The sequence below is a fragment of the Bombus bifarius genome, unplaced genomic scaffold (genome assembly GCF_011952205.1).
Source record: "Bombus bifarius isolate JDL3187 unplaced genomic scaffold, Bbif_JDL3187 scf7180000009243, whole genome shotgun sequence".
NCBI classification, from domain to species: domain Eukaryota; kingdom Metazoa; phylum Arthropoda; class Insecta; order Hymenoptera; family Apidae; genus Bombus; species Bombus bifarius.
This window is the reverse complement of record NW_022884989.1, coordinates 5,436,335-5,462,500: the sequence shown is the minus strand read 5'-3', so window position 1 is coordinate 5,462,500 and position 26,166 is coordinate 5,436,335. Positions and strand designations below refer to the sequence as shown.

Genomic DNA, 26,166 nt, shown 5'->3' with positions numbered 1-26,166 from the left:
ATTTCCAAGTGTTTCTTTTTTTCTTCTTTTTTTTTTAAGTAGACCGTTGGTCGAAACGAAGACTAGAAAATAGTCAATGAAAGGCAGTCGAAGCTTAGCAAAGATAGCAATCTTAAACAATGCTATTTATGCGGTATTGAGTAATTTTCCTTGTACTATACTCTTATCTTTGTGATTTCTTATTTAATGTCATGCTTTATTTATACATCATATTGTATTTGTTTTTACGATTTTGATATTCCATTTTGATTTAATGACAAAGAAGATCTACGAATAAATTCGACGTGCTATGAATTCTACAAATTTGACATGCTACGTCATCGTTCTTACATACAATTAAAAACAATGTATACATTTGTCGAAAAAATTATCCTTTATTTTTTATACAATAATATAACGCAAGTTTATAACGCAAATGATATCGTGTTATTTGTCTTTTGAAATGTTATCGTCGAAATGTACATTACGCAATAAAGAACGTAACCCGATCTTGATATTGCCCCTCTTTTCAATCAAGTTTCACATCATTGATAATCAAACAACAGCTGACAGACCGGTTAATTAAAACCAACTACGTATATCGATCGAATCATCCTATTAAGAATGATGAAACAGAAATTCTTTGGACTGATTTTTAAACAGGCGAAAGAAGACCAAAAATCGATACTCATGCGTGTTGTTGTGGCGGGGTAATGTCCGCAGAGGCAACAGGTTTCTGGCGTCTTCTACTGCGACAAGTTCTTAAGTAGAATAGCCCTGGTTCTTCAGTACTTCAGGATCTTTCTGACTGCCGCGAAGCACCGCCACTTGTCTGGTAGATAAAATGGTTCGAAAACGTGCGGAAATGGACAATCCCAGCCTGTGACCCTTTGTATCGGAGCTTCCAAATGTAGAAAACACTCTTCCTGCATTGAAAATGTTCTTTTTACTCTTTTATATTCTCATTTAACTATAATTTTCCTTCAAATTTTATAGATTATTAATCCATTATATTCACATATATAAACATTTCTTTTTAATTTTTTTTTTTTTAATTTTTCCATCGAGACAACGATCTACAGTGAGATCCGTTATAACGAGACGTGATAAAGTGCACGCGTACCGAGCGAAAATTCAAAGTCGATTTTCTCGAAAACAAAGCCTCGAACGAAAAATTTTTATTCTATATTTTCGACTTCTTTTTTTCGCATAGAATCACCCCCTTTCCGCTTGTACCACCAGTTATCAACCACCCTATATAATTTCCTATACGGCTGCCACCCCAATTTCTTTGACACAAGTTTTACACTTTGGTCATCGCTAGTTCTAATGTTAGGGAAGTATGAATTTAGTAAATTTATTAAATTACTAATATTTATTAACATTTAAGTTAGCAATATGTAATAAATGTATAGCATAGCTAATCGATGTTTCCAATTGTTGTAGATTGTATTTCTGGAGAATATTGTTGGTGGAAAATTTGGAATTACTATATACTTCAAAGAATGCAAGAATTTTAAGTAAACAGTCACAAGAAAATTTCTAATGAAAGGTCTACAAGAGGAAATCGCTATTAGTGAGTAAATTTGGCACAAAAAACAAATGTTAGTATTTAGGAAGACTTAAAGATCTCCCACGCTTCGTCTGAACAATTTTTCTAATGTGCACATTATTTTAAAAGCAGCCACAATATCTCTATTTAAAAAATTATTGAATTATAGAACTGGTAATTCACATAAATCTGAAAGAATGAATTCATCGGAGAGGTGCATTGAATTACGTAAAAATTATACTGATTGCATATATTCTGGAAACTACGTACGATTAAACTTTTATTTTTAAGAAACGACATTTCGTACGCATCAGTCTAATACAAACGAAGCCTGTAAAAGGAACAATTTGTGAACTTAATTAACCGAATGAGAACAGTTTTACGAAGGTATTTAGATTAATGACAGTTATGAGTACATTTCTCAGTTTTGTCACGTCGAACGACAGACATGATCGTATTATTAGGCGAATGTTTAAATTACAAACGATCGAACTATCCATTTGCTAATTTAGCGCTAGGTATAGGAGTTTTGCAAGGCAGCCGAGGTTTGTACATCTGAGCAAGCTGAAGCGTATCGAACCGTCACGAAGTGTGCGCATGACGTAACAGAAAATACGCGTAATGATATCCTGCCACATTCCAACAATGCATTGAACATGCATCTAATGGATTTTGGCACCGTGCACGCGCTACGTGTAAATAATTTCGTAACTACAATAAAATTCCGTTTATCTATCAACTGTGCCTATACGACCGTTCGATTGGAATTACGTGCAGTTATTTCGCGTAACATGGCCTAATTGCTCTGATATTTGCTCCAACTTCCTTATACGTGCATAATATTTAAATCGATCTATTAGATCGTTTCATAAGGTTCGCCGATTTCTACTAAACTTTAACATTTTGAATTGAACCGTCAATATTTTTATCGAGCCATTATGAGCTAAATCGTCAACGTAGTCTTTTCCATTTTGTATTCGTAGTTCCATTTGGAAATTAACTTGCGCATCGCAAACTCACACATATATCTACGATTTAGAGTTTGATCAACATTTTTTAATAGAAATTTCCTCCTCGTTTATCAACGCGTATCTCGTAAATCTGACTTTTAGTTTTGTTCCGTTTGTATATCTATTCCTAGTCTTTCACTTTTAAAAGTCAGCTATATTAATTTATGAGTTTATTAACCTTTTAAAGTATAAAAGTTCAATATCACGTATCTCACTTTCTATTCAATTTCTAGATTTATTTAATATTTCTTCGTTCGAGAAAATGCTCCGCACTTTTATAGAAATTTTCATGCAAGAAGACGATCGTTTGTCGTGTTTGAAAATATAGAGCTTGCGGATAAATCGAATTAATATTTTCCGTTCTCATTATCGTTTTAATTTTCATTTTATGGAATACGTGAAGTATACAATGACACAAATTTTCACGACTCTCTGAATCTTTTTGAAATCTGTGCCTGGTAAGAATGAAATACCAATTAAGATAATAGACACAACATACGTGGTAAATGGAACTTACGAAACGATCTAACAGATTGGCAGTTTACGTTCAAATACTTTTGATTCTTCCTTAGTGTAATCTCTCTTCGTCACAGTTGAACGAGATTTAAGTTGAAATGTGGTAATCAGAGTTTCAATTTCGCTTACGCTGTTATGTCATACCATTTTCGAGGAAACATTTACTTACCTGAACGACTGAAACTATTTCTGCTCCGAAGCCACTCGTTAGCGGCGCTTCATGGGCGATTACCACGCGGCCAGTCTTCTTCACCGACTGTAACATTGTGTATCATTATTAAAGTAAAACGATCGCGTGTAAATCACAGATTGTCTGGTATTAATCTTTCGAAATAATTTCGCACGATTGTAACATTCAGGTAATTACATTCAGAAATAATTCAACAATATATTAGAGTAATGAGAAACTAGTGTTCTGATATTCTAATATATTCACGCTAATACCAAAATATCAAAATTATATTATTCCATTTCTGAGTAAGATAAAAAACAAGGCAACAGGATATATTAAGGTTTCGCAGTTCCCTTATTTATTACACGTATGTGCATAGTGATATTAGGCAGTTTGTAGAGGTTTGATACCTTAATAATACCATTAATCATTATCAAGAGAAAATGAATAATCCGTAAGAGACAATGTAAGATACATAGAAGACCAATTGATCATGTTTATAGAGATAAATTGTTTGATTTTTATAAAGTTAACCACTAACCATATATTATAGCTTTAAAATCGACAACTTCCGAATGGCTCATATCGAAATATTTCTTATTTCGAGGAATTCGATGCAATTACTGTAGAGTTCCTACGATTATATATGTAATTTTCGTAATATATTACGATATCAACCCTTGCATAGAAGATAACGTCAAGCAATTTCCACAGTCCCATTCACAATCCCTCGATAGCATACATAATTGAACTAACCCGCTTATATCCCGAACCGTAAGCACGAACATCAATGTCTCTCCTAACACAGCTTGTTATTTCGTCGAAGGATAATCTCATCACTTACTCGAGCAACTCGATCCCTTTCCACACATCTTCGCTGGTATCATAGAAACGTCCAATTATGAAATCGGCAATTAGACATTCATAGTCATTGCAACGGATGGTTCGATCCGTAATGTCGAATATAGACCAACCATGACCACCTACAATCATCCACGCTATCACGTGTCACGGAGGGTAATTCGTTCGGTAGAACAAGCCGTTTCCCAGATCAATTCGTGGATGATTTACGCACCGTCCCATATTGCTCGGAGTAGCAATAACTTATACGCGGACAGAGCCTGGAGCCCTTAAATCCTAAGAAAAATATATCTACACTAATGATAGCTTCGGATGCAAATAACTACATTGAGAAGACGTTCGTGAAAAGAAAATTGAACGTGTTTCTGTTAACTTTTCATTAGTGCTGAATCGAAATCGCGTAAAGAAATTCTTGTAAAAACAAAATTTGGTGTTTTAGCATACTTCGTCGAACTTCTAAAACCAGTATATTATCCCTGAGCATGCAATTACAAGGGTGGCGAGCAGAATAAATTACATCGTGTTTTAATCGGTTCGTTAAGGTACAAGAAGCACAGTCTTAACTCTCGTGGACCTTTTCTTGCCGATATGGGCTAATGCCACCAGCGGAGCTGGTTCGCCGCAAGAAAGTTACATTCTATCCAAGATACATTATCCAATCTTTATGAATCCTCTCTCTCTCTCTGTCTCTCTCTTAGAACTTGTTTAAATAAACAGAAACTAAATTTCTATATAGCCACTCCAACCCTTATCAGTTTCCATTTCTCACGATCTTCTTAAGCTTCTTACACTCGTTTAAATAAACAAAAACTAAATTTCCATATAACCACTCTAACCCCTTATCGTTCAGTATTTTTCACGATCAGGCTTCTTTACATTCTACCGCCTGTTAAAATCATGGCTTTCAGAAACCATACGATACCTTTTATGCTCTGAGTGGATTTTATCCGCTAATAAGGGAATCTCGCGACAAACATCCTGTTCGAATGGCCTTGACGAACATATGAAAGCATGTGAACAATGGCTGCTTTGTTTTATGTAGCCACCGATGCCACGTTTTAGGTTTCGAACTGCGTTTAGCTGTCAATTTGGTAATTGAAATTTGCAAGTTTGGAAAAGATCTTCAAGACTGAAGTTTGAAGAGTGAATTTGATATTCGGCGGTAGAAATTTTACGGAGGATCTAAAATCACAAGTTTAAGTATCAAGGAATTTAGAATTAAAGATTTGGAAATCGGAGAATTCGAAATTGAAAGTTTGAAACTCGAGGATCGAAAAATTCGAAATTCGAAAAGGAATTCGAAAGTTCGAAGCTCGAGAATCCAAAGATAGAGAAGCTTTCGATCTGAAGATCGAAAAATTCGAAATCTCGAATTTAAAAGTTAACGAATAACGAGAAAGTACGATAACTTCCCTCTTTGACTTTATCGCAGGGGAATCTCGCGACAAATATCAGCGACATCGACGTATCGAAATTACGCGAAACGGGTTTACAATTGCGCTCGCCACCTAGCACGCAGCCGGCTGGTTCACGTGCGAGTTACTGTGTATAATACTGTCACACATAAGCGGCCGGTGCATACCGTACAATCGGCATGTCATTAAACTAAAGATCGATTAGCATAAATCAGCGCGATATTAGCGTCGTTCCGTACTGCGGTGTGCCGTAATTCGGACGAGTGAATGTTGCCTTCTCGTTCGTGTATTCGAATCAACGTGACAACGCGACGTTTAACGTTTCGATGTTAAACGAGTAAGTAAACGCTCGATGAATTTTATTTGAGATTCGGTTGATAACAACAGCGATACCGAATAATTTGTGTGAATGAATATCGTCTTTGTTTGAAAATTTCAATCAACGTGACGACGGGGATATTCAATATTTGCAAGTTAAATAGACAAGTAAATACTTCAAGTGTATTTTGTTTCAAGCAAACGATTCGAACGTTTTAGATATTATTAATAAGTAAAGTTATAATCTTGGCAAACATTTGGCAGTTGATTAATACAAATACAGGAAGGTTTCTAATTGTATTAGGTTGTGCGAAAAGTTTTTTTCGTTTTATAAGGAAATAACAGACGCACAATGTTTTTTGTTTTATATTACTTTATTGAATTATTCACGAGCATACTAATAGAAATATAACGAAATACACCATACCTAATTCAATAAAATAATATAAAACAGAAATTGTTGTTCATTATCATCTTATGAAATAAAAGAAACTTTTCGAACAACCTAATAGTATTATTAAATAATATTATATTTGCATCTCTTTGTGAAATTATGGAATTCATTAACTGATAATATGAATGAATTAGTTATTATTATTCTCGGATATTACTATTATCGTTTATGTGCATTTTTATATAATATAAACCAGAGGACATCGTAAAGTCGAAAAACAAGCGAGAACGAAGATCCATATGTATTTATACATATTAATAAATTAACAGCCAAACGGGCAAACAATGTACAGGTTATAAATTGCTGCGACATAAAGAATTTCTAGGATTTTACAATGTTGCGAGTCGAATAAAGCAATGCCAACCAATTCTTTTTTTGTAGAATTTATCAGAATTTACTGCTTCTTTTATTACCAAATTTATTACTATGAAAGAAATTTAATCGTAAAGTTTTCCTAACAATATTCGTGGAATTATGCAAGAGCGCAGTGAACTCGCGTTGAATTTTCGATAGGCAGAGAGAGGCTGTAGAGGAGAGGCTTAATGAGCCGGTAATCGAAGGAGAGAGGCGCTAAAACAGCGACGATCGCATTGGATTATTCGCGGTGGTACCGATTTCGCAAATAAAAATGGACGTGAACGCGTATATCTACATTTCGCAATTATTTCGCAACGTTCCACAAGAAAGAAAGCAACGGTAACTTTTTTCGACCGATTTCGAAAGATTCGTCTTGAAATCGAGATCTTTCGTTTCCTAATTGAAAAGAAAGTCACCATTTGTAGTTCGGTATCTTCGCATTAAAAGGAATCGGTTAAAAAAAAATTAATCGAAATAATATTTCGATGTATAATTACTGTATGCTAATATCGAGGGAATAAAAAATATGTTTTCTACAAGCATAATATCTGACAATAAAATTCTGTAATAGCTTTGGGATACAATGTAGAATCGTTTCTGGTTTCTCTCGGAAGATAAATGTTCCTCGTTTACACCTTGGTACGTTGATTTCTTCATTTCTTTACCTGTTTAATTATTCTTCGCTTCTATGAATATTCACCATTTATAGACTGTGCAGGTTTATTCTTTTATGGGAAATTTATACATACATAATAGCACCTAGAATACACATAATAGGCTAGAATACATAAAACTTTCATGCAAGTTGCATTCCTTTAACTGTATTCATAAAGATCCGAATTTGCATAAACATTCGCAATTTATTGTTGCATAAAGTAAATTCCGATTACTGTTCGTTGATAATCGTTGAAGTGGTACAAATGTACAATTCGCTCGATGTGTCATTTTCATCCTTAACCTCGTTTAATTCCTGTATCATTGATGCTATACAATCTATTTCTACCACATTATCCAACAGAGGGGAGACAATTCTTTTAAAACACGAACCTTCCTCCGCCAGTTCCGCAAAAAAAAATTATTCGTTAAAAAACGGAACGATTTAAAAGGTCCTGAAACGCAAACCCTCCTGCACAAGTTGCCCAAGTGTAACTGCTTTCCACGAACGAATCGTACGATTAAAATACCGCGTATCTCCCTCTCTCTCTCTCTTTCTCTCTCTTATATCAACGAAGGACACGAACCCACGTAATAGCCGCGCAAACGTAACAGTCTCGCATTTAAACGTAACGCATGCAAACGATCCGGTTGCGTTAAACGCGGTAGAAAAGAAAAAGATGCAAAAAAACGAAAAAAAGGAATAGAAAAGAAAACGTAGCGAATTATAATGACGAAATTACCTTGCAAACGAGTTCCGTGTCCCAAGGCAGGATAGAAACGAGGTCTATCACCTCGCAGGACGCCCCGAGCTCCTCTTGGACAAGATCGGCCACCTCCAACAGTACGTGCACCTGAGTACCCCAGCCCACGAGTGTCACCGCGTCACCTACGTGCAAATCCACACACCTGTAACGCCGCTTGCCTCGTTTCACCTTACGCCTCTCGCAATTGCCCGCCGCGTCCTCTCTATAAGAGTCAGTATGTACACCAGTGTCGCCGGTATCCTGTTTCAGGAGACCGGTCATCGCGTGTGCCACTCCGTCGATCGAATAATGAAAGGACGGTCGCGATCGATGAATATTATACGGGGTGCCAGAGATCCTTTTATTCTAGAAAACTTTATCAACCTGTACACCGTAGTAAATTTTATTTTATGCAACTTTTGTGCTGGAAATTTGTAATGTTATAACGGGTTACAAGGTGACGCGAATGAAATAATAGGGTCATAGTAAAATCATTAGAGAACACAAGAGCAACAAGAGACGTCCAATTTGTAATCAGCGAAGCCCTTTTTTACAATAATTCACCAACCAATATTTTAGTAAATCGATATATATCATACAGAGACGAACGCACAATGATTATTTCCAAAAATGAATCAACGCGCTCGACTCTCGAGAAGATCAAGAAATGGAACTATGAACGTGTTCTCAAAAATCACTCAAAATAAACTTCTTCATAAATTGAAAGTTTTCAGAAAATTCGTAGTTCGTTTATGTAATTCATGGCCGAACAATTGCCCGTTAAAAAACTTCTCGCTTGTGACGAACACATTGTATACAAACCAATAACCGTTCATTATCGATCATTCGCGCCGAATTAGCAGTTCACGAGCGTGTAACGAATTATTTATCCGGTCAATTAATCGTCGACGATATAGTGTAACGACGCCATAAATTCCCTGTCCGCAAACTCGTGAAAGTTTCATCGCGATCTTGATTCGATCGTCCATCGATCGTACGAATGTACGAAAAAGAAATAGCGATTTACATTACGCGCGAGGAATGATCAAACGTGATCCATGGCATTGTTACGCAGTCTCAAAGTGAAACTTGTCCAGAGAAGACTCGTTGCTCCTTCCTGTAACGCTTACCTTCTCTTACAACCTCAGCCTTGCCGATCTCTATCTTGTAATGAGCTGTCGGCACATCGTCGATCGCAGTACGGTACAATATTTTCGGCTCGAACATGATGCAGGGATCCGGTTCCTCTATGCAGCTCAACAAAAGACCTTTCGCCTGTTTCGCTCCGCGGGGCATAACGATCTGAAAAGGACGTTCGGTTACATTTCATTTCTCTCCGTGTACCGGTCGTGCACACGCAATCGGTGATTACGTCCTGGAATTCGGAGAAGAGCGACCTTATCCTGTTCGACGGTCTCTCGATGCCGAGAACGACGTGTAGGTGGAAATTGCGATTTGATTCTTTCGGATGATGTAAGGTGAGTTTGGTCTGTCTTTTCGGTGTGCAGAACGGCCTTGAGGTTTATATGGAAAGGCTGTGGACGGTGGGTACCATATGTTATCGATTTTAACCACGTTTAGCTGGTAATTTGGCAATTTGAAAACTTTAGAATTTCGAAACACGAAGTTTGACGTTCAAGGACTGGGAAATTGAAAATTTAGGCCCTGGGATTTGAAAATTGGACAACTGGAAAATTGAAAAATTTTAGATATAAAACGTGAAAGTACCCTCAGTTATAACTTGTACTGGTGTTCCTATAAAATTGTTATTTTCTTCTTTAAAGTTCTTTCGATCTACTGCGAGGATGCACCAGGATTTCAGTATTACTTCCGTAGTTTTGTTTAAAGATACGCAATAATTTAACCTTCACTTCATAAATGAACGTAAGGAACTTCGAAGGTCTAAAGTGAAGGAATTGAATGATTGTGTGATAGGGTACAATCCGTTTTCCTTGGAAATCATTAAAACACAAAGCTTTTTTCCCCAAATAATTAAAACCAAGCCAAATTCCATTTATATAAATTTTTATCCAAAATACCGTTTAAAACAGGTAAGCGATAGAATGTATTTGTTTGTTTGAAAAATTCGTAACATCTTTAACAATTCATAGTCTACAAAATAATCGAATAAAATTGCTAAATTATAATCGTACATGGATAATTGTATATTAAAAGGAACTAAGGAAGAATTAATTATCTATTCCCATTCATTACACGTATATTTATTCCAGGTTTTATAATATGATACTTTAAATTATTAATTACGGATTTGAAGAATTTCAAGTAAAAGCTACTCGAAGGAATTCTATGCTGGTAAAAATAAGAAGCTCCTCAAAAAAGAACCACTGGAAAAAGCAATATATACGTTATTTAACAGAATGTTAAACATTTTTGTAATTTCGCTCCGAACTATCCAAACGATTTAATACTATATGCTAGCAACATACGTTTTATTACGTTGCAGGTTTGTTTCCACGGTTGGTGTACTATGTCAAAGCGCGCGACGAAGAGCGTGCGATCTCTCAGCTTCAGGAAATGTCGACGCGATGTTGCGCACTGCTGTTCATGTAATCGAGATGTATAGTGTCGGTAGTGACACGTTAGTGTACGAGGAAAACTTTCCTCATGCATACGTAGATACGTGCGTCGTGCAATATTCATAGAATCTCTTCCAGAAAGTTAAGAGTCAATGGCTATAGAATAGAAGTGAACTCGACAACGAAGGATCTCGTATATATCCTTGAGCATAGAAATCCATTCTGGATGCTCTTCAACTTTTTATAACGTTTCTATTCATTCGTCACCAATTTGTTCCGTGACCGTTTCAATCTGAACGCGATGAATAGCCGGCGATTAAATTTACAAATTATTTAGTAGCGAATTAAATGAGAAGCGTTTTAATAAAAAAGATAAGAAGCTATTGCCAGGATGATTGTTAAGATAAAGTGGCTAGTTTCTCTCTGTATCATTGATCTATTGTTTTCAATGGATCAATAATTTCGGTGGACGATTGTATCTGATAGAGACATCTGTCCAAAAATGAGGAAAGTATTCGTTATCGACGTGAGTTGAAGAACTTTGTAATCTACAGGACATAAAGAGCTTTTTTATCAATAAAAGCTAAAGAACTTTGGCACTAACTCTGCAGTGATAACATTAATAGTTGCTGGAATTGTTGTAGCTATGGATATATGAATAATTATTGCAGACGAAATATAGAATTTTTTATATCCCTATGATATTTGTGTTAATATTAATTAAATTCTATCTTCCTTTTACCATCATTATGACGTCAATATTCAGCTCTGTTTTATACTTTGTCTGAGATTTAACCTGCGTTAACATCAAAAGTGATATGAATGTAATGATTTATTACAATAGACATATGCGAAATCACAAATTTACATTCTATTTGGTGCTTATGACATTGTAATGTATATGTATATCTACATATTGAAAACTATTATGTAATTTAATATAATTCGATATAAGAATAATATGATTTGAAGTATTCTGTAACTTATTACATTTTGTTATGCTCAATTCTTTAGAACACAAATATACAATAAAACTATAATAGTAAATTATGAACTATTAATTCGTTCTCTGTAATCAAATTTACCACCATTAAGTTGACAATATTTTTAGCCAATCAGCGCCGACCTCCTTCTTTTAATTCGTGTGAACCTCGTAGCAATGATGTTACGCGCGGAATTTTTGGTCGGAAAATGTTGTTGCATAGTTCGTCGCGATTTTATGCGATTTTGATTAAATTTTTAAGTGTGTTAGTGGAATATTGCGTTTCAAGTGCTTCATTTGCGTGCTAAGAAACAACGTATACCTGAATCCAATCAAATTATCAACTACAAGGTAAGAATTTGTATCTAATATTCTATAGCCCAACATTTACGCGCCATTAGAGATCATACTTATGGTACAATGCTTTTGTAGCACCTTCAAATACTGTTTCGTTACTGAATGTTTTTTCATATTTGCTCAATAATCATTCGAATTTCATAGAAATTTTATTATTAAGTAAGTGTCTGTGGCATCATATTCATAAATTTTCACAAAGTTATATGAATATATTAATGTTGTATAAATGAATTAAAATATAATAGATATCATAAAATATGTTTTTCCTTGCTATAGTCGTGATAAATCAGATTACAGCTACTATCGATATGTCTTTTGATAAACTAATGTTCCGGTGGATGCATCAGAACAATTGTAACAAATGTATGAATTCTTATAAGAATACCTGCTCTGTTTTTCAGATGTTTCATTCTTCAGAACAACAGTTTGTACTGTAGCGGTCAATGGCCGTAGAAAAAGTTTCAAGTTGAAACGGAAAATTCAAAACTGGACGAGATTCTTATTATTATGCCTTTGAATATTAACGTTGTTTTGGGTTACGAGGTCTAGATTGTTATTGCTGTTTCATGTAATTTTTAACTAGAGTTACACAAGAAGGTTAACTTTTTGTAGTAACGTCCGTTGATATAAATGTATGAACACGCTTCCTATTTTTTCTTCGATTGGTATAGTACCATAATACATCTGACTATTACAAATTCACCCATTCGTTACTTCATTAAATATGCCTACACGTTATAACCACCTCAGTATATTCTTCATACAGAACAGTATAACATGGTATATTACATATAGTACAATCAAATAGTAGAAAATATCAAGTTATTTTTCTCGTCTATTTTTCGGAACATTCGTTCGTCAGAAAATGCATCCATTGTAACCATAGCTTAGTACATCCGATAGTAATAGAAAAAGGCATGTTTTATAATATTTATATTATATTTTAATTCAATATATTTAATACTAACAAATTGTACCTTCAATCCTGGTGTATGAGCGAAATAAGCTTCTGGACTCTGGGAATGGTAGAGTCCTCCATGACCGACAGCGCCACATGGTGTTCGAACTGTCAATTTACCACAATCGAATTCTGCTCCACTTCGGTATCTAAGTTTTGCTGCTTCGTTTACCAACTACAGATAGAATAATGTATATTACAAACTAAAATGTTTATGCATTTCGATGATAGGATTCTTTTCTTTAGAAAAGCGGTTTTAAGCTTGTGAAAATTAGTGATCGAAATTTTTAACAATGTTGATACCTGGTCGAAGGCAGGAAATATGTAATCAGCAAATTGAATTTCTGCGATCGCTGTCACACCAACGGTGGCTAAACCAATTCCAAAGCCAGCGATTCCTTGCTCGCAAAGTGGCGTGTTAAAAACTCGATCATTGCCGAATTCCTTTTGTAAATTCATCGTACAGCGAAATACTCCTCCAAATGCGACATCTTCACCGAAGATCACTAAGTCAGGAAAATTATCAGTGTTCTTCATTGATAAAATGTTTGCACGTAAATGAGGGTATATATAGTATATAACAATATTTATACTGATATTAATATTGGATAACAGGTCTATAGTAATTTACATATTATAACTAGAACCTTATCAATTTAAAAAACTGATACAGAAATTAATTTGTCTCTCTGAAAATTAATATTCTATCTTCACATAGTACTAGTAATTTTTTAAATCAATTAATAGCAACTAGTAAGTAGTGACTAGAATTATTTATAGTGTACACTCCACTTAGTAATTTCATTGAGTGTTCAATATAAGAGAGAGAGAAAATTTTTGAAATATCATTACCTGCAGCAGGGTCATTCTTCAATGCTATTCGAAGTCCATGGTTTATCGCTTGATACATATTCATTTTTTCAGTTTCACCTAAAACATAATTGTATTAAAATTATATAGTTATGCTTGCCATTACATCTTCACTGTTTTTCTTATTGCCATTCATAATTCAACTTCTTCATCTATACGTAATACTGAAATATTCTCTCGTGTCTACTTATTTGTCTCATCATCCTTACCAGGAAACGGCAAATGTAATTTAACGCACAACTACTGTAATTAGTAATAAAGTAGCGATTCAATTGCTGACATAAAAGCATTACACAGACATGTATTTTCGTCTTTTTTACCTACACAAATCAATTTTTTTTTTCAAAAATTACAATAATATATCTTTATGAAAATGTCACAAAAATATATTCATTCAACGATTGACAGAAATATATTTACACTCAATGATTAACGAAAAATTATTTTTATCACCTTAATGCTCATGCCCATATGAGACACGGATATAGTTAACGAACCATTTTTTTAACAAATCAACATATTTAGCGATAAACAGTCACGTTTTTGTATTTATAAAAACATTTGTTCTCTTTAACTTGTCCTCCTTAGAACTTGTACTTTGCATCTTATTGTATTAAAAACGTAATGTAAAGTATTAGAATTATAAAAAATATATATTATTACATAGCTAAGAAACAATTGCGTTAAAAAAAATTGCGCGTCTTTAACTGATTGGATCGAAAAAAGTTGCACGTTTAGGAGTTAATCGACTGGTGGTCAAGAATCACAATTAAAATCAATCGTATTTACTCACCAGGAACGATGATGGTTTTGTCGGTATAATACGTGAATTGTATCCACCTGACTTGGTCGCGTAACATAGATGATCTTTGCGTGAAATTGAGAATTAGAGACGCGTTTAAACGCGTAGACAATTTACTAAGTATCATCGCAACGAAGTGACGGCTCACGCAGCGTGGCGATAATGTATTCGGTTTAATATGTTATCGTTATTTACATACAATATCGTATTTTAAAACTCGAGCACCCATAACCGTCTGAATGTTGAATTTCGTAAATAGCCTTGTTCAGTGGTTCACATACTAATGATACTATGTGTCATACATGTAAAGATATCACGTGACGCTAGCATTAGCATGCGAGCTGTAAATGTGTTTCCAAGTTGTTTTAGATAAGTATTCTTATCATGTTACATTTCTCTTTTCTCTATTATCGAATTAGATTTTTTCTTGCGTTTGTAACTACAGAGAAGCATTATATGCAGCTGTATTATGAATACGCAAGTTAGATGTAGGCATGAAATGATGTAGGTATGTAAGAAATTATTGTGAAAAGTGTATTCCTTATTTTTCTGTATTTAGATGATTTTCATACAATATGTGAATTTTACTTCCTTCAATATTCATAGTGGGATTAGATGAGAGTATAGCCGGTTATCTTGTTTATGTGAAACACTTTTTGATAATGTTTCTATTGTCGTCATAACATAACGTAATACTATTACTGAATCATGTACAATATTTTCAATTCGAGGTTTCAAAAGTATTCATTTATATATATGAATTTTTCATATAAAAATTGAAATTTATAGAATAAAAATTCGAATATACGAACTAACATTAACAAAAAATAGCGTAATTTTAATCAAATTTATGGCAATGAAAACATCGTATTGACCTCTGTGTTTTATATAATAGTGTTTGAAAAGTATTTATAAAATTCTTTGAACATTATAAAGTACATATTTCAAACAAAATTTTTGCTTTCATGCGTTAATAGGAAATGTTTCAATAATGTTACATCTTCGTATTAGTTTTCTAAGTTCTCGCCAGATGTCGGATCAAACGCTGAAAACGAGTTCCCATGACAACTAGCTGGCAGGCGTCGCTGGTAAACGTCAAACATACTGATTACGTAGAAATAGTGGGGTTATATTTAGTGGTAATAAACAATTATCGCGAAAAATGGGTCGTACTGATTGGGATCGTATATTATCAGCGGATCCATCGTCACTAACCGACGATGACATGGAGGATCTTTATCCTGCTGTGATCAGTTGCGACGTTGACGATATTAGTGATATACATAACCTACGAACTTTGATGAAACTATCTCAAGAAATACTGCAATACAAAGACAATCAAGTAAAAATAATCATTTAACATTTTTATTCAACACGAATTGTTCTTTATAGAATAACTCTATTGTTATTTGTGTGATATTTATTCAATAAAATGCAGCACTCTTTCTTATTCTTCTATCATGTCTTTCCTTGTCAAATATAGAATAGTATTTATGTAGGTTAATAATTAGTATTCTTGTGTGATATTCTGAAATTTATTTTGTTAATAGGTAGAGTCACTACTTTTAGAATGCGGCGAATTAAAACAAACCATTTCTTCCTTAAAACCTGAACCTGCTAAGCGTAAAAAGAAAGGTAAATCGTGTGTATTCTTTAGTTGAAGTATAATTTTAATCAAGGTTTACTTTATTACTCTATTGCAATGAAAGTATATTATAAAATATGTTTCATTTTATATGATAGAATGGGGTACTACCGATCCAAAACATGAAACCACCGATGTATCTAAAGTAAGATATTTCATTAGTAATACAGCAAAGATATAAAAACCTCTTATAAAACTGTCCATGTTATTTTGTTTTAAGCACGTAGATGTATCTGAAAGCACTGATTATGACGATGCTTTGCAAGGCAAAAATAAAAAGATTAAAATTCTTATGACAGAATTAGAGGTGAGTTTGAAATGGAACAAAATATTGTTAGAATGTTCTGTTTACATCTTTGTAATTCCATAGACTTTTGAAAGGGACAATTTAGTTTTAAAAGGACGGTTAACCACTTTAACTCAAGAAATGGAAGATGCAACGTATAAAATGAATGAAATGACCGAAGAACTAAGTTCTGCACAAATCAAATCTATAGAATATAAAGGTTATTAAAATGAAAAGTTGTTTAGTTCGTTATAAACAGGTTCAGTTTTATGATCAAACTGCAAGAATGTATTTTTTACAGAAAAAATATTTAACTTAGAACGAGAAAACGCAGCATTAGTGACACAGGTTGAGGAAGTAACAGCTCAGCAGTTAGATAGAGATAAAGCAATAGATGAATTTAGTACACAAATTGATGCTAGAATCAATGAATGGAAGGTATATCGTATTGTAATGCAACTTTAATTCCCAAAGCTCAATTTATGATGCTATATGATTAATTTTATTAATTTCTGCTTTTATTGATACGAATTAAAAAATTTTGAAACTGTTTTGATATTCATTTACAATATTATTCTTTTAGTCTAATATTAGAATTTATAAATTTTCTTACTGTATTTCACTGTCCTACCAAAATGTTGGTAATTTAAAAAGTAAACGAAAATCAAACACATTTTTTATATTATAATTATTTACGTTTACTTGTACTTTGAATAAATGGAAGATTGCATCTGTTGATGCCTATGGGAATTAAAGGATTAAAGTAAGATTATGAAGCTTTTCACACGTTTTAATTCGTTCAAAATTTGTTAGGCAATATTAGATGAAAAAGACGATGAAATTCTGCGATTAAGAGAACATTTGTCTCAGTCTTTCATGCAATCCGTGGCCTCTGTCAAAGAGCAAAATAAATCCGAAATCGTCCACTTGAACGAGCAGATAGATCATCGTGATAAAATTATACTCGAGTTAAAAACAAAATTATCTGAAGCCACCGTTGAAATCAACGAAAGTGCAACTCTCATAGAAAAGTTAAAAACAGATGCTCAAAAGTATGTACATAATCGTTTTTAAGGAAATAAAGGTTTTGAATATAATCGATCTGTGGTTAAAATTTCATTGATATTTCCTTCAGGATAAAAAAGATCGACAAAAAGAAGGAGCAGAAGGATTTGTTAAAAAAATTACAGGATGCGAACGAACAGATATCCAATTTGCAAATTAAATTAAACGAAGCGGAGGAAGATGCGGAGTCAAAAAGTGGCAAAGTCAGTTCATTAGATATATTTTATTTAACAAACACTTATATTAGTCTCAGGTCTTTTAAACATTTCATGTTATTCAGTTGTGCGAAGTATTAGGAACGTTGAGGAAATATGAGGACGAGAATCAAGCTTTAACAGACGCATTGAACGAAATAAAAAATCTAAAAAGTGAACTGGAGAGCAAGAGTGGGCGTATAACAGATTTAATTAATGTGGTGAACAAATTAGAGATGTTAAACTCGTATCAGGAAATGGAAATTATAACCCTTAGGTAATTGTAAGACCACTGCACCTTTTGAAAGCTTTCATTGCACATATGTTAATAATATGGATTGTAGAGAAAAATTAGGTATACCAGAAGACGAATCGGTTTCCATCGAACACGCTTTAGCAAAACGTAGAGAGCAGGAAAAGAAATTGACGGAACTTCTGCATCAAAATAAATTGCTCGTCGAGGAAAATTTAGAATTAAATTCAGACGTAAGAAGCAAATACTCAATGACGATATTCGTCGATTGAATTAAAATAATTCCTTTTCGATTGTGAATCGAACAATTTTTTTTCCTTGGATTACCTTAATATTTTAGATAAGGGTGTTAAAATATAAATTATGTAAAAAGTCATCGAAAGAATTAGATGTTTCGGATGCTATTGTAAATGATACTGGCGAATTTTTCCACTCGACCAAACTGGCGGAATCTACACCTATGTGGCATTCGAAATTAAATGTTTCTGAGCTGCAAGAAAATGTCCAGTTAGTTATAGAGGAGAACGAAGCCCTTAGAACAGGGATGCATGAAATTTTGGACAGTATCCGAAACCAAGACGGTGAATTTTCGCTACTTTTAATGGTACTTTAATGATGCACAAATTTTTCCTTCTTTCCACGACAAAATTGCTTCTTCATTCTCTATTTCGAATTTCTATCTTTCATAACACACGTAAACTATTGAACACACGTATACTAATCATGTTTGTATATTGCGTTTGTTGTATTGTTAAAAAGTATTCTTTATTAGTCTTGCTTTTTTATATGTATAAGTTAGATAGATGATTAATCGTTTAATATCGTAGGAAAAAGTAGTGTGGAGATACAGTCTAATACTTTAGAAAGGTTGTTAGAGGCGTTAGATGTGAGACATTTAGCAGGCTGGTATCATCCTGCGATGAGGTTGCAGGAGAATTTGAATGTTGTGCAGGGCAGCAATGCTGAATTGAGAGGCCAAGTTAAACAATTGAGGTAAATTTATAATGCTTGTAATGAAGATTCGAAATATCTGGCTTCGTTTTTCAATGAAATTTAATTCAAGTTTTAAGGATAAAATTATTTAAATTGGTTATATAAATAAGGATTGATTTCTGTAATATGAGGAAATTTTATAATGAATCACCGAATGTGTTTAATTGAAATGGTATTATTTTCCTCCTATTGCAGTCATAACACAATTTTTTAATGGACCATTGAATGTGTATTAAACTATAATTTACATATCAAAGTCACCAGACATTTTTTAGAATAATTTTATCCTTCAAACTTCAAACTTAGAATCTTTTATTTTTGGCCATCCTCTACATTTATAAATATTCTTCTAAATCGTTGCTGTATATTTCACTAATATATGAATCAACGAAATAAACAAATTGCTATTACGAAGTATAAATAATTATAGAAAAGAACTGCAAAGAAAGGATAACATGCTGCGCAAGTTGGTTTTGAATGTACATGGCGATATCGATAAAGTGTACACCGAAGACTCAGACAGCGAAAAAATAACTACGTATCTTACCGAAATGAAGAGATTACAAGAAGCCTATAAAAACGAGACAGAAGAATGGGAGAAACAAAAGACCTCCTTAACAGAACAAAACGATGAGCTTAAAAACGAAATTGAAAAGTTGAAACATAAGCTCGATGTTTACGAGCAGAGTGCGAAGATATTGGAAGATGGCGAAGATGAGATTCGAAAAGCTTTCGTGATTAAGACCAAAGAATATGCAGAAGCTTCCAGCGAAGTTTTAATTGCAAACAGGAAGAACTTTGCTCTTCAAAAATTGTTGAATAAGGAAACAACGAAAGCTTACCAGACCCAAAAAGAAGCAATTAGAAATGAAAATTATTTAAACAAAGCATTGGCTGACTTTACCAAACACAACAAAATCCTCGAACGCGAGTTATCGATATTGCAGAGCAACTTATTCAACTCTGTTAGTTCAGCCATTTACAATGAATTAAGAGAGAAACACGAAGAATTAAGCATACGTTTTCGTAATATGATGGAAAATAATTTAGTATTAGGAAATGACAATGAGATGGAAATATTAAAGAAAGAATTGGAATTGATAACTCAAGAAAAAGATCAAGTTGTAGAGTATTTGCAAAAAGAAATTCATAGCAAAAGCGATCAGGATTTAAATTTGACGGAAAAATTGAGAGAAGCTGAGGCTAGAGAACTTTTAGAAAAGCAACGAGCTGATCACGTGACTAGTCTGCATGAAATTTTACAGACTCAATTGTCAAAATGCGAGGGAAATCTTAAAGAAGTGGCCGCTGCTAAGTCTGAATTGCAAGAAGAATTAATTATTCTGCATAAAAGATTATCCAAAGATTTGCACTTTGAGAGGACTCAACAAGTAGATGATAATAAAGTGCAAGAATTAAAAGACAACAATGCAGTTCTTCAGATAGAAATTGAAAATCTGAAGAAACAACTGCAGATTGCTCAAGAGGAAGCTAAGCAGCAATATTCGTTGAATTCGTTAAAAACGATGGAATTGGACAATCTCAGGCATCACATATTAAATTTGCAAGCTGTTAGTGAAGACAAAGCGACAATTTCCAGGCTGGATTTTGAGTTGGCGAATAAAAATTTGTTAGAGATGGAGTTGAATACGCGGAAAGTTAGATTGGAGAATGAGGTGTCGTATTTGCAGGAAGAACTTGATAAATCGAGGACAACTTGCGAAGGATTGCGCACTTACGTGCAGGATTGTCGAAAACAATGCGATAATCGTTGCAGGTGAAATTGTTTTCCATAAACTTCCGATCTCCTCTGACGACATGAATGAATTTTGCATTAAGAAATTAAGTAAACATTTCAGAATTTTTAATATATAAATTGACAATGGTTTAAAATTTGAATTATAAATTAGTAAATTAGAATTACACTAAAAATAAATCTTCGAATTTCTTAATACATACATAGATTAAAAGTTAAACTTAGATACTGGAATTATAGAATTAATTATAATTTTAAATATATAGGTAAGTTAGAAATTGGATTTTTTAACGAAGTATATTTTGAAGTATAAGATTGTTGCTGGAGAAGATTTTGTTTTTGCATTTCTATTATAGAGAATTATTTTATTTTATTAGAGAGATATTATTTTCTATTATATTTCATGATATACAGGTATTCAATTAATAAGAATTTTTTTGCAGAATGTATATAGAAGTGATAGGATTTCTGCAAAATCAGTACGCAGGCTCCACTTCGATTAGCGCTTTAGATAGAGTAATTTCGTTATCGATGAAACTCAAAGACGAACGTCAGAATATCGATTCGGATATGAAAAAAGCGAAAGAGTGCCATGAGAATGCTAAGCAGCAACAGGAAACATTAAGTAATCGCTTACAAATCGTTGAAAGTTTGAAAGATATACTAGAACAACAGATTGGAAGCAACAGTGTCCAAGATATTATGCAACGATTTTCAGAATATTCGCAGTATACTCTGAACGTACGTGTTTTTATCAAATTGTTTAGCAAAATGTTTTTTCTGTTAATGGCCACGTATTCTTTTTAATATTTTTCTGTCTTCATATTTTCTTATTTCTGTATTCGATGTGTACTTTATTCTGTATATATTTCAAACAAATTTTCTTTAATCCATTCTAAAAACTCGATTGATTCGATTAATTAATTTAAACATAAGTAGAGTCATAATAATTTACAAACTTTTTAATTTATTAATCATTGAAAATAGTTGCATTCAGTCGTATTTCGTCCTTTATTATTTTCCTTCGTTGATTTTTATTTTGGATTTATTTCAAGTCAGATGGTTTGCTTTAAATTAACAATTAACAATTGATCAGGACTTTAAGTGCAAACGAAAGATAACACAACTAGAGTACGAGATCCAAATAGCCAACAACAAATTCACGGAATACGAATCGGTCATAACCGAAATGGAGCACGAGATGATACAGATCCAGAAAGCATGGAGCAAAGGTCAAGATCAACGATCCAAAACCAATACGAATGACCCAACGAGCCCAAAGTTACCAGAAAACAAGCATGCGTCGATTCAAGCAATCGTAGAGACGAAACCAAGAGAAATGCAAACAGATCCCTACACTTGTTGCTTGGACAAGAAACAAACGAGCGATATTGAAGTTCAGACCACTTTTTCCAAAGAAAGTGATCCAGAAGATGAAAAATTTAAGGAGAAAGCAAAAGAAACGGCGAAAGAGCCAACGAAAGAAACGTCGAAAGAAATGGAAGTCAAAGAAAAAAAGGAAGAAGCGATTCATTCTAAAGAAGATACACGATATAAAGAAACGATAAAAACGACGAAGGAAATGATAGGAGAAAAAGTAGACGTAGAACACGGAGGAAAAGCAGAGAAAGATGCGATAGAAAGAAAAGGTGATCAGGAAATGTCGTTACTTCGAGAACAATTGGATCAAGCTCTGAAGCTCAGCTCCGAACGTTCCTCCGCTTTAATCAAGTACGAATTACAGATAGCAGAGTGTCAGGCGAAGGTGGACTCGTTGAACGAGATAATAAAAAGCAAAGACCTAGCACTGGCGCAAAAAGAGAGAATAATTGAAGAATACAAGCTTTCGCTTCGTGTACAACGCCCTACCACTGACTGTAGTGAGAAGCTTGCTTTGAAGTCGACGATAAACAGCTTGCAAAAGCTTGTCAGTCAAAAGGAGGAGACCATAGGCAGATATCAAAACCTGTTGAAAGAAGACAGAGACGAGCACAGTAAGGCTGCAGCTCGACTACAAGAAGAAATCAGAAGTTTGCAGAGTCGTATTCTATCTATGCAAAGCGATACTCAAAGAATTCAACAGAGGCAAGATGATAGGAGAGACGAGCCAGAGAAATTGATTGAAAAAGTACAAGAAGCTGAGTCGAAAATTGATGATATAAGAAATATCGTTATGCAGACGGAAGAGGTTGCTAGGTTGAAAGAGAAGGTTTCTACTTTGGAGGCAGATTTGTGTATAACTAAGGAACTGAGCGATCGTTGGCATCGGTTGGCCGAGGAAAGGCTGAATCATGTGGATCGTACGAGGGAAAGGTATCGTTGTAGGTAGAAAGGATATAGTGAGGTCGGAAAATTAGCAGTTAAAAGTCTACGCGTTTTGATTCCACTATTAGCCGAGAAACCAATTAGAATTTGATTGAAATCCCTGTTTCTGGGAGATTACTGGACTGCGAATTTTTGCAAAGATGAAACCTATCTAAGAATTATGACGAGTAACTCAATTTTGAACATTTTATATATTTTTATATGTTATATGCATTAGGTGAATTTGTGCATTTTTAATTTACCCACGAATGCATAAGAATCCAAAGTTTAGCGACTATAGTCGTTTTTAGTAAAAAAAGGATTCAGATTCGTTGGAAAGTTTGCGGTAGTGAGATTAGATCCACAAAAACATGTAAAATTCAATAGCATTTGTACTGATAACTAAAAATTAGGATAGCTAAAATTGTACGGATGTACCTGGTTTGTATGTGTTCATGCATTGTTTCGGCCATTCTTGATCCAATCGTATCTTTCTATCTTTACAAAGCTTCTTACTTTTGTGGAAGATACATAAAAAATTATTGTTAATATTCAATTTTGTACTGAAGTTTCTCTTGGAACATTGAACGTCTTTTTTCTCGTCAAAACGAGAATGAGAATAAAACATAGAAATTCAAAGACTATAACCAAAGTCGAAGCTTTAATTTACGACCACACTATATCTATCGTTTCTATTTAATATGTCGTTAGCTGAAAAAGACAATCAGATGTTGAACTATCGCTTTTTATTAGACTAGAAGAACAGCATAAAAGCGAGTTAGAGAGCTATCTCGGAGAATTGGCAAAATGGCAATCAGAAGCGGACACGTTACGAAAACAATTATGTGAAAATCGTATGATGGTCACGAAAGGAAATATGTCTTTGATGAAAGAGATGCAAGAGAAAGATGATAAGATAAATCAGCTTAGTTTTGCGTTTCAGGAGCTGCAGGTACCATAGATTCTTCACGGTCTTTGGAAATTTATATTAAATGTTATTTTATTACGTATATTTGATTACTTTCTTTTTTCCTCGACGAAGAACGAAGTTGAATTAATGGGATCTGCTACTCGATCACGGCAAGCGATAACTCATGGCGAGTCAGAGTTGAAGATACACGAAATTACACAGAGTCACGATAATTTACAGCAACAGGATCATACGGATACAGTGAGGAAACAGCTGCAGTCGTTGTTGGAAAAGGAGAAAATGTATAAGAACGAAATTTCTGATTTGAAGCAACAACTTAGTCGCAGGTATTTTTGTGATAGGCGAAAAGCGAGAAAACAGAACGTATAATGTATTAATATAGTAAATTCGATTCCCAATGGATACAGAAATATTTTTCATGATTTTTATTAGAACATATGGGTCATAGATAGAAGTCATATAGGACCTTTTTAAAATAAAATTTAGATAAAATGTTCGTCTTTGAAAGCCCATAGGTTGCGCTCAAAAAATTAATAAATAGACTGCAGTCGTTTATGCAAATTCATATTTTTGCGAGTAGATCTGAAGGAGTAGGTCCATCGTGATATTTTTTTATAAAGTCCCTTCAAATCTCTATTCTTTGGGTATTTTTATCTGGAAATTTATGCGGATACTGAAACTTTGAACTGATAGGTTTGAATATTAAATGCACAATATGTGCGTTCTGTGAATCCTTGGGCATTTAAATTTTCCATGAATACATAAAAATTTGCAGTCTACAAATAAATGAATTTTTGGACCAATCTACCAATTATTAATGAAAATAGAATCCTCTGCGTAACACAAAATTTATTTGTTTTAATTTTGATACGATTTGTTTTCTTTTTTTTTTTCTTTTTTTATTTGTATATTCGAACGAAAATACAAGAGACAGGAGGAACCCTTTAACCATAATCGTCCTTGAATTACCCTCTCTAATTACCTTCGTCATAGATATATGGCCGTAAAGGCACAAGAAAAGAAAACCTCGCAGCGCGAAATTCTGCTTGAACGTAAAGTAAAGTCCTTGGAAGAAGAACTCGAGAAAGCTCGAGTGCAGTTAGACAGAGAATATTTAGCTCAGGAAGCGAAGAAAGCCAAGGTACACTTACTTCAACAATTTTACATCTAACTGGTATAAATGTACCACATTAGTAATATGTACAAAAATTTCAAAATATATCGCGTAGACAGCGGAAGAGCTATCGTTGTGGGAAAAGCAGAAGAAGTGGCAACAAACTGCCGAAAAGTTGAAAGAGAAGCTCAAAGAAAAAACGGAGGAACACTCGAAATTACTCACGAATTACGAGAAACTTCGATCGGTGGTTTCGTGTATGGAAAGGGAAAAATGGTATTTAAAAAACAAATTGAAATCAGAAGGTCACACAGCAGCTGGAAATCTATCAGCTCGACCAATAACTGTTCGACAAAATATAATGGGAGATCTTCAGAAAGAGTGCGAAACTTTACGCGAACGTGTCAAAGAATTGTCCGACAGGTTGGAGAACGAAGATAATGAGAAGCTTTTGCACAAAATCGAAGAGCAAAAAGCACGTATTGCTGCTTTAGAGACAATTTCTCAGGTCTGTTTCTTTGTTTGCAGTCTTCTGATTCGTTGTTGAGTTGTTTCTTTATGTTTATCGATGTTTTGTAGGGTAACAGCTATGTTGTTAGTCAGTTAGAGAAATTGGAAATGACTAAAGATATTTTGGAGAAAATGAACTTAGCGTTGGAAGCCGAGAACTTTGAGCTTCGACTCGAATTGGAAAAGGCGAACGCGGACACGCCTAGGTTGAGGGAGAAGGTTGAACACTTAGAAAAGTAGGTTTAGTAATTTTTTAATTTTTTAATTAAATATTTTATTATAAGTGTATTGCAAGTTAAGGTTTATGAATCTGGATCTGACATTTTTAATTAATTGGAATATTTATCGTATTATTTTTTTTCAACAATTTCACTGCTTTGCACATTCCAATATTTAAGATATAATATTGTCTATTTTATATTCTACAAAAAATGTATTTTCAATGGATCAACAACAAGTTAGGGAACGATGATAAATTATTAGATTTTCCATTAGACACTGCGGCATTTTTTAGTCGAAGCGTTGTCGTTTACGATGATTAAAACAAATAATATTTTGTTGTACAGTTTAAGCTT

At 33.8% G+C, this 26,166-nt stretch overlaps 2 protein-coding genes across 3 annotated transcripts in view; one reads left to right on the top strand and one right to left on the bottom strand.

Annotated features, from left to right (window-relative positions):
- Positions 1-373: 373 nt before the first annotated feature.
- On the bottom strand, positions 374-14,777 carry LOC117214728 (2-oxoisovalerate dehydrogenase subunit beta, mitochondrial). 2 transcript variants are annotated; one of them, XM_033461006.1, is made up of 8 exons: positions 14,532-14,777; positions 13,721-13,798; positions 13,172-13,374; positions 12,879-13,043; positions 9,165-9,336; positions 8,032-8,177; positions 3,227-3,313; positions 374-905 (listed from the first exon to the last, which is right to left on the bottom strand). In XM_033461006.1, exons 1-8 carry the CDS (start codon positions 14,665-14,667, stop codon positions 765-767), a joined length of 1,128 nt encoding a protein of 375 aa, XP_033316897.1. In that variant the 5' UTR covers positions 14,668-14,777; the 3' UTR covers positions 374-764. The 2 variants fall into 2 exon arrangements, with proteins under 2 accessions (XP_033316897.1, XP_033316898.1); XM_033461007.1 differs by having other exon boundaries at positions 377-905; positions 12,888-13,043; positions 14,532-14,769.
- A 925-nt stretch (positions 14,778-15,702) lies between these two features.
- The window catches only part of LOC117214669 (centrosomal protein of 290 kDa-like), a 170,107-nt gene continuing 159,643 nt past the window's right edge, over positions 15,703-26,166 (top strand). Inside the window, exons 1-20 of the mRNA XM_033460881.1 lie at positions 15,703-15,882; positions 16,091-16,175; positions 16,284-16,330; positions 16,406-16,492; positions 16,556-16,691; positions 16,773-16,909; positions 17,285-17,523; positions 17,607-17,739; positions 17,817-18,007; positions 18,075-18,216; positions 18,324-18,564; positions 18,811-18,976; positions 19,407-20,753; positions 21,176-21,473; positions 21,829-23,045; positions 23,790-23,988; positions 24,079-24,293; positions 24,961-25,108; positions 25,197-25,589; positions 25,661-25,827. Of these exons, the coding sequence (XP_033316772.1) occupies positions 15,703-15,882; positions 16,091-16,175; positions 16,284-16,330; positions 16,406-16,492; positions 16,556-16,691; positions 16,773-16,909; positions 17,285-17,523; positions 17,607-17,739; positions 17,817-18,007; positions 18,075-18,216; positions 18,324-18,564; positions 18,811-18,976; positions 19,407-20,753; positions 21,176-21,473; positions 21,829-23,045; positions 23,790-23,988; positions 24,079-24,293; positions 24,961-25,108; positions 25,197-25,589; positions 25,661-25,827 (5,768 nt within the window). The remainder of the gene's footprint in view (positions 15,883-16,090; positions 16,176-16,283; positions 16,331-16,405; positions 16,493-16,555; positions 16,692-16,772; positions 16,910-17,284; positions 17,524-17,606; positions 17,740-17,816; positions 18,008-18,074; positions 18,217-18,323; positions 18,565-18,810; positions 18,977-19,406; positions 20,754-21,175; positions 21,474-21,828; positions 23,046-23,789; positions 23,989-24,078; positions 24,294-24,960; positions 25,109-25,196; positions 25,590-25,660; positions 25,828-26,166) is intronic.

Excerpts from the sequence above, each read along its gene's own strand:
- LOC117214728 (XM_033461006.1), bottom strand. The coding sequence starts at position 14,667 with ATGATACTTAGTAAATTGTCTACGCGTTTAAACGCGTCTCTAATTCTC. Across the intron at positions 13,799-14,531 it reads CAAAACCATCATCGTTCCTG|GTGAAACTGAAAAAATGAAT; the intron begins GTGAGTAAATAC and ends ATTATGTTTTAG. Across the intron at positions 906-3,226 it reads AAATAGTTTCAGTCGTTCAG|GAAGAGTGTTTTCTACATTT; the intron begins GTAAGTAAATGT and ends TTTTCAATGCAG.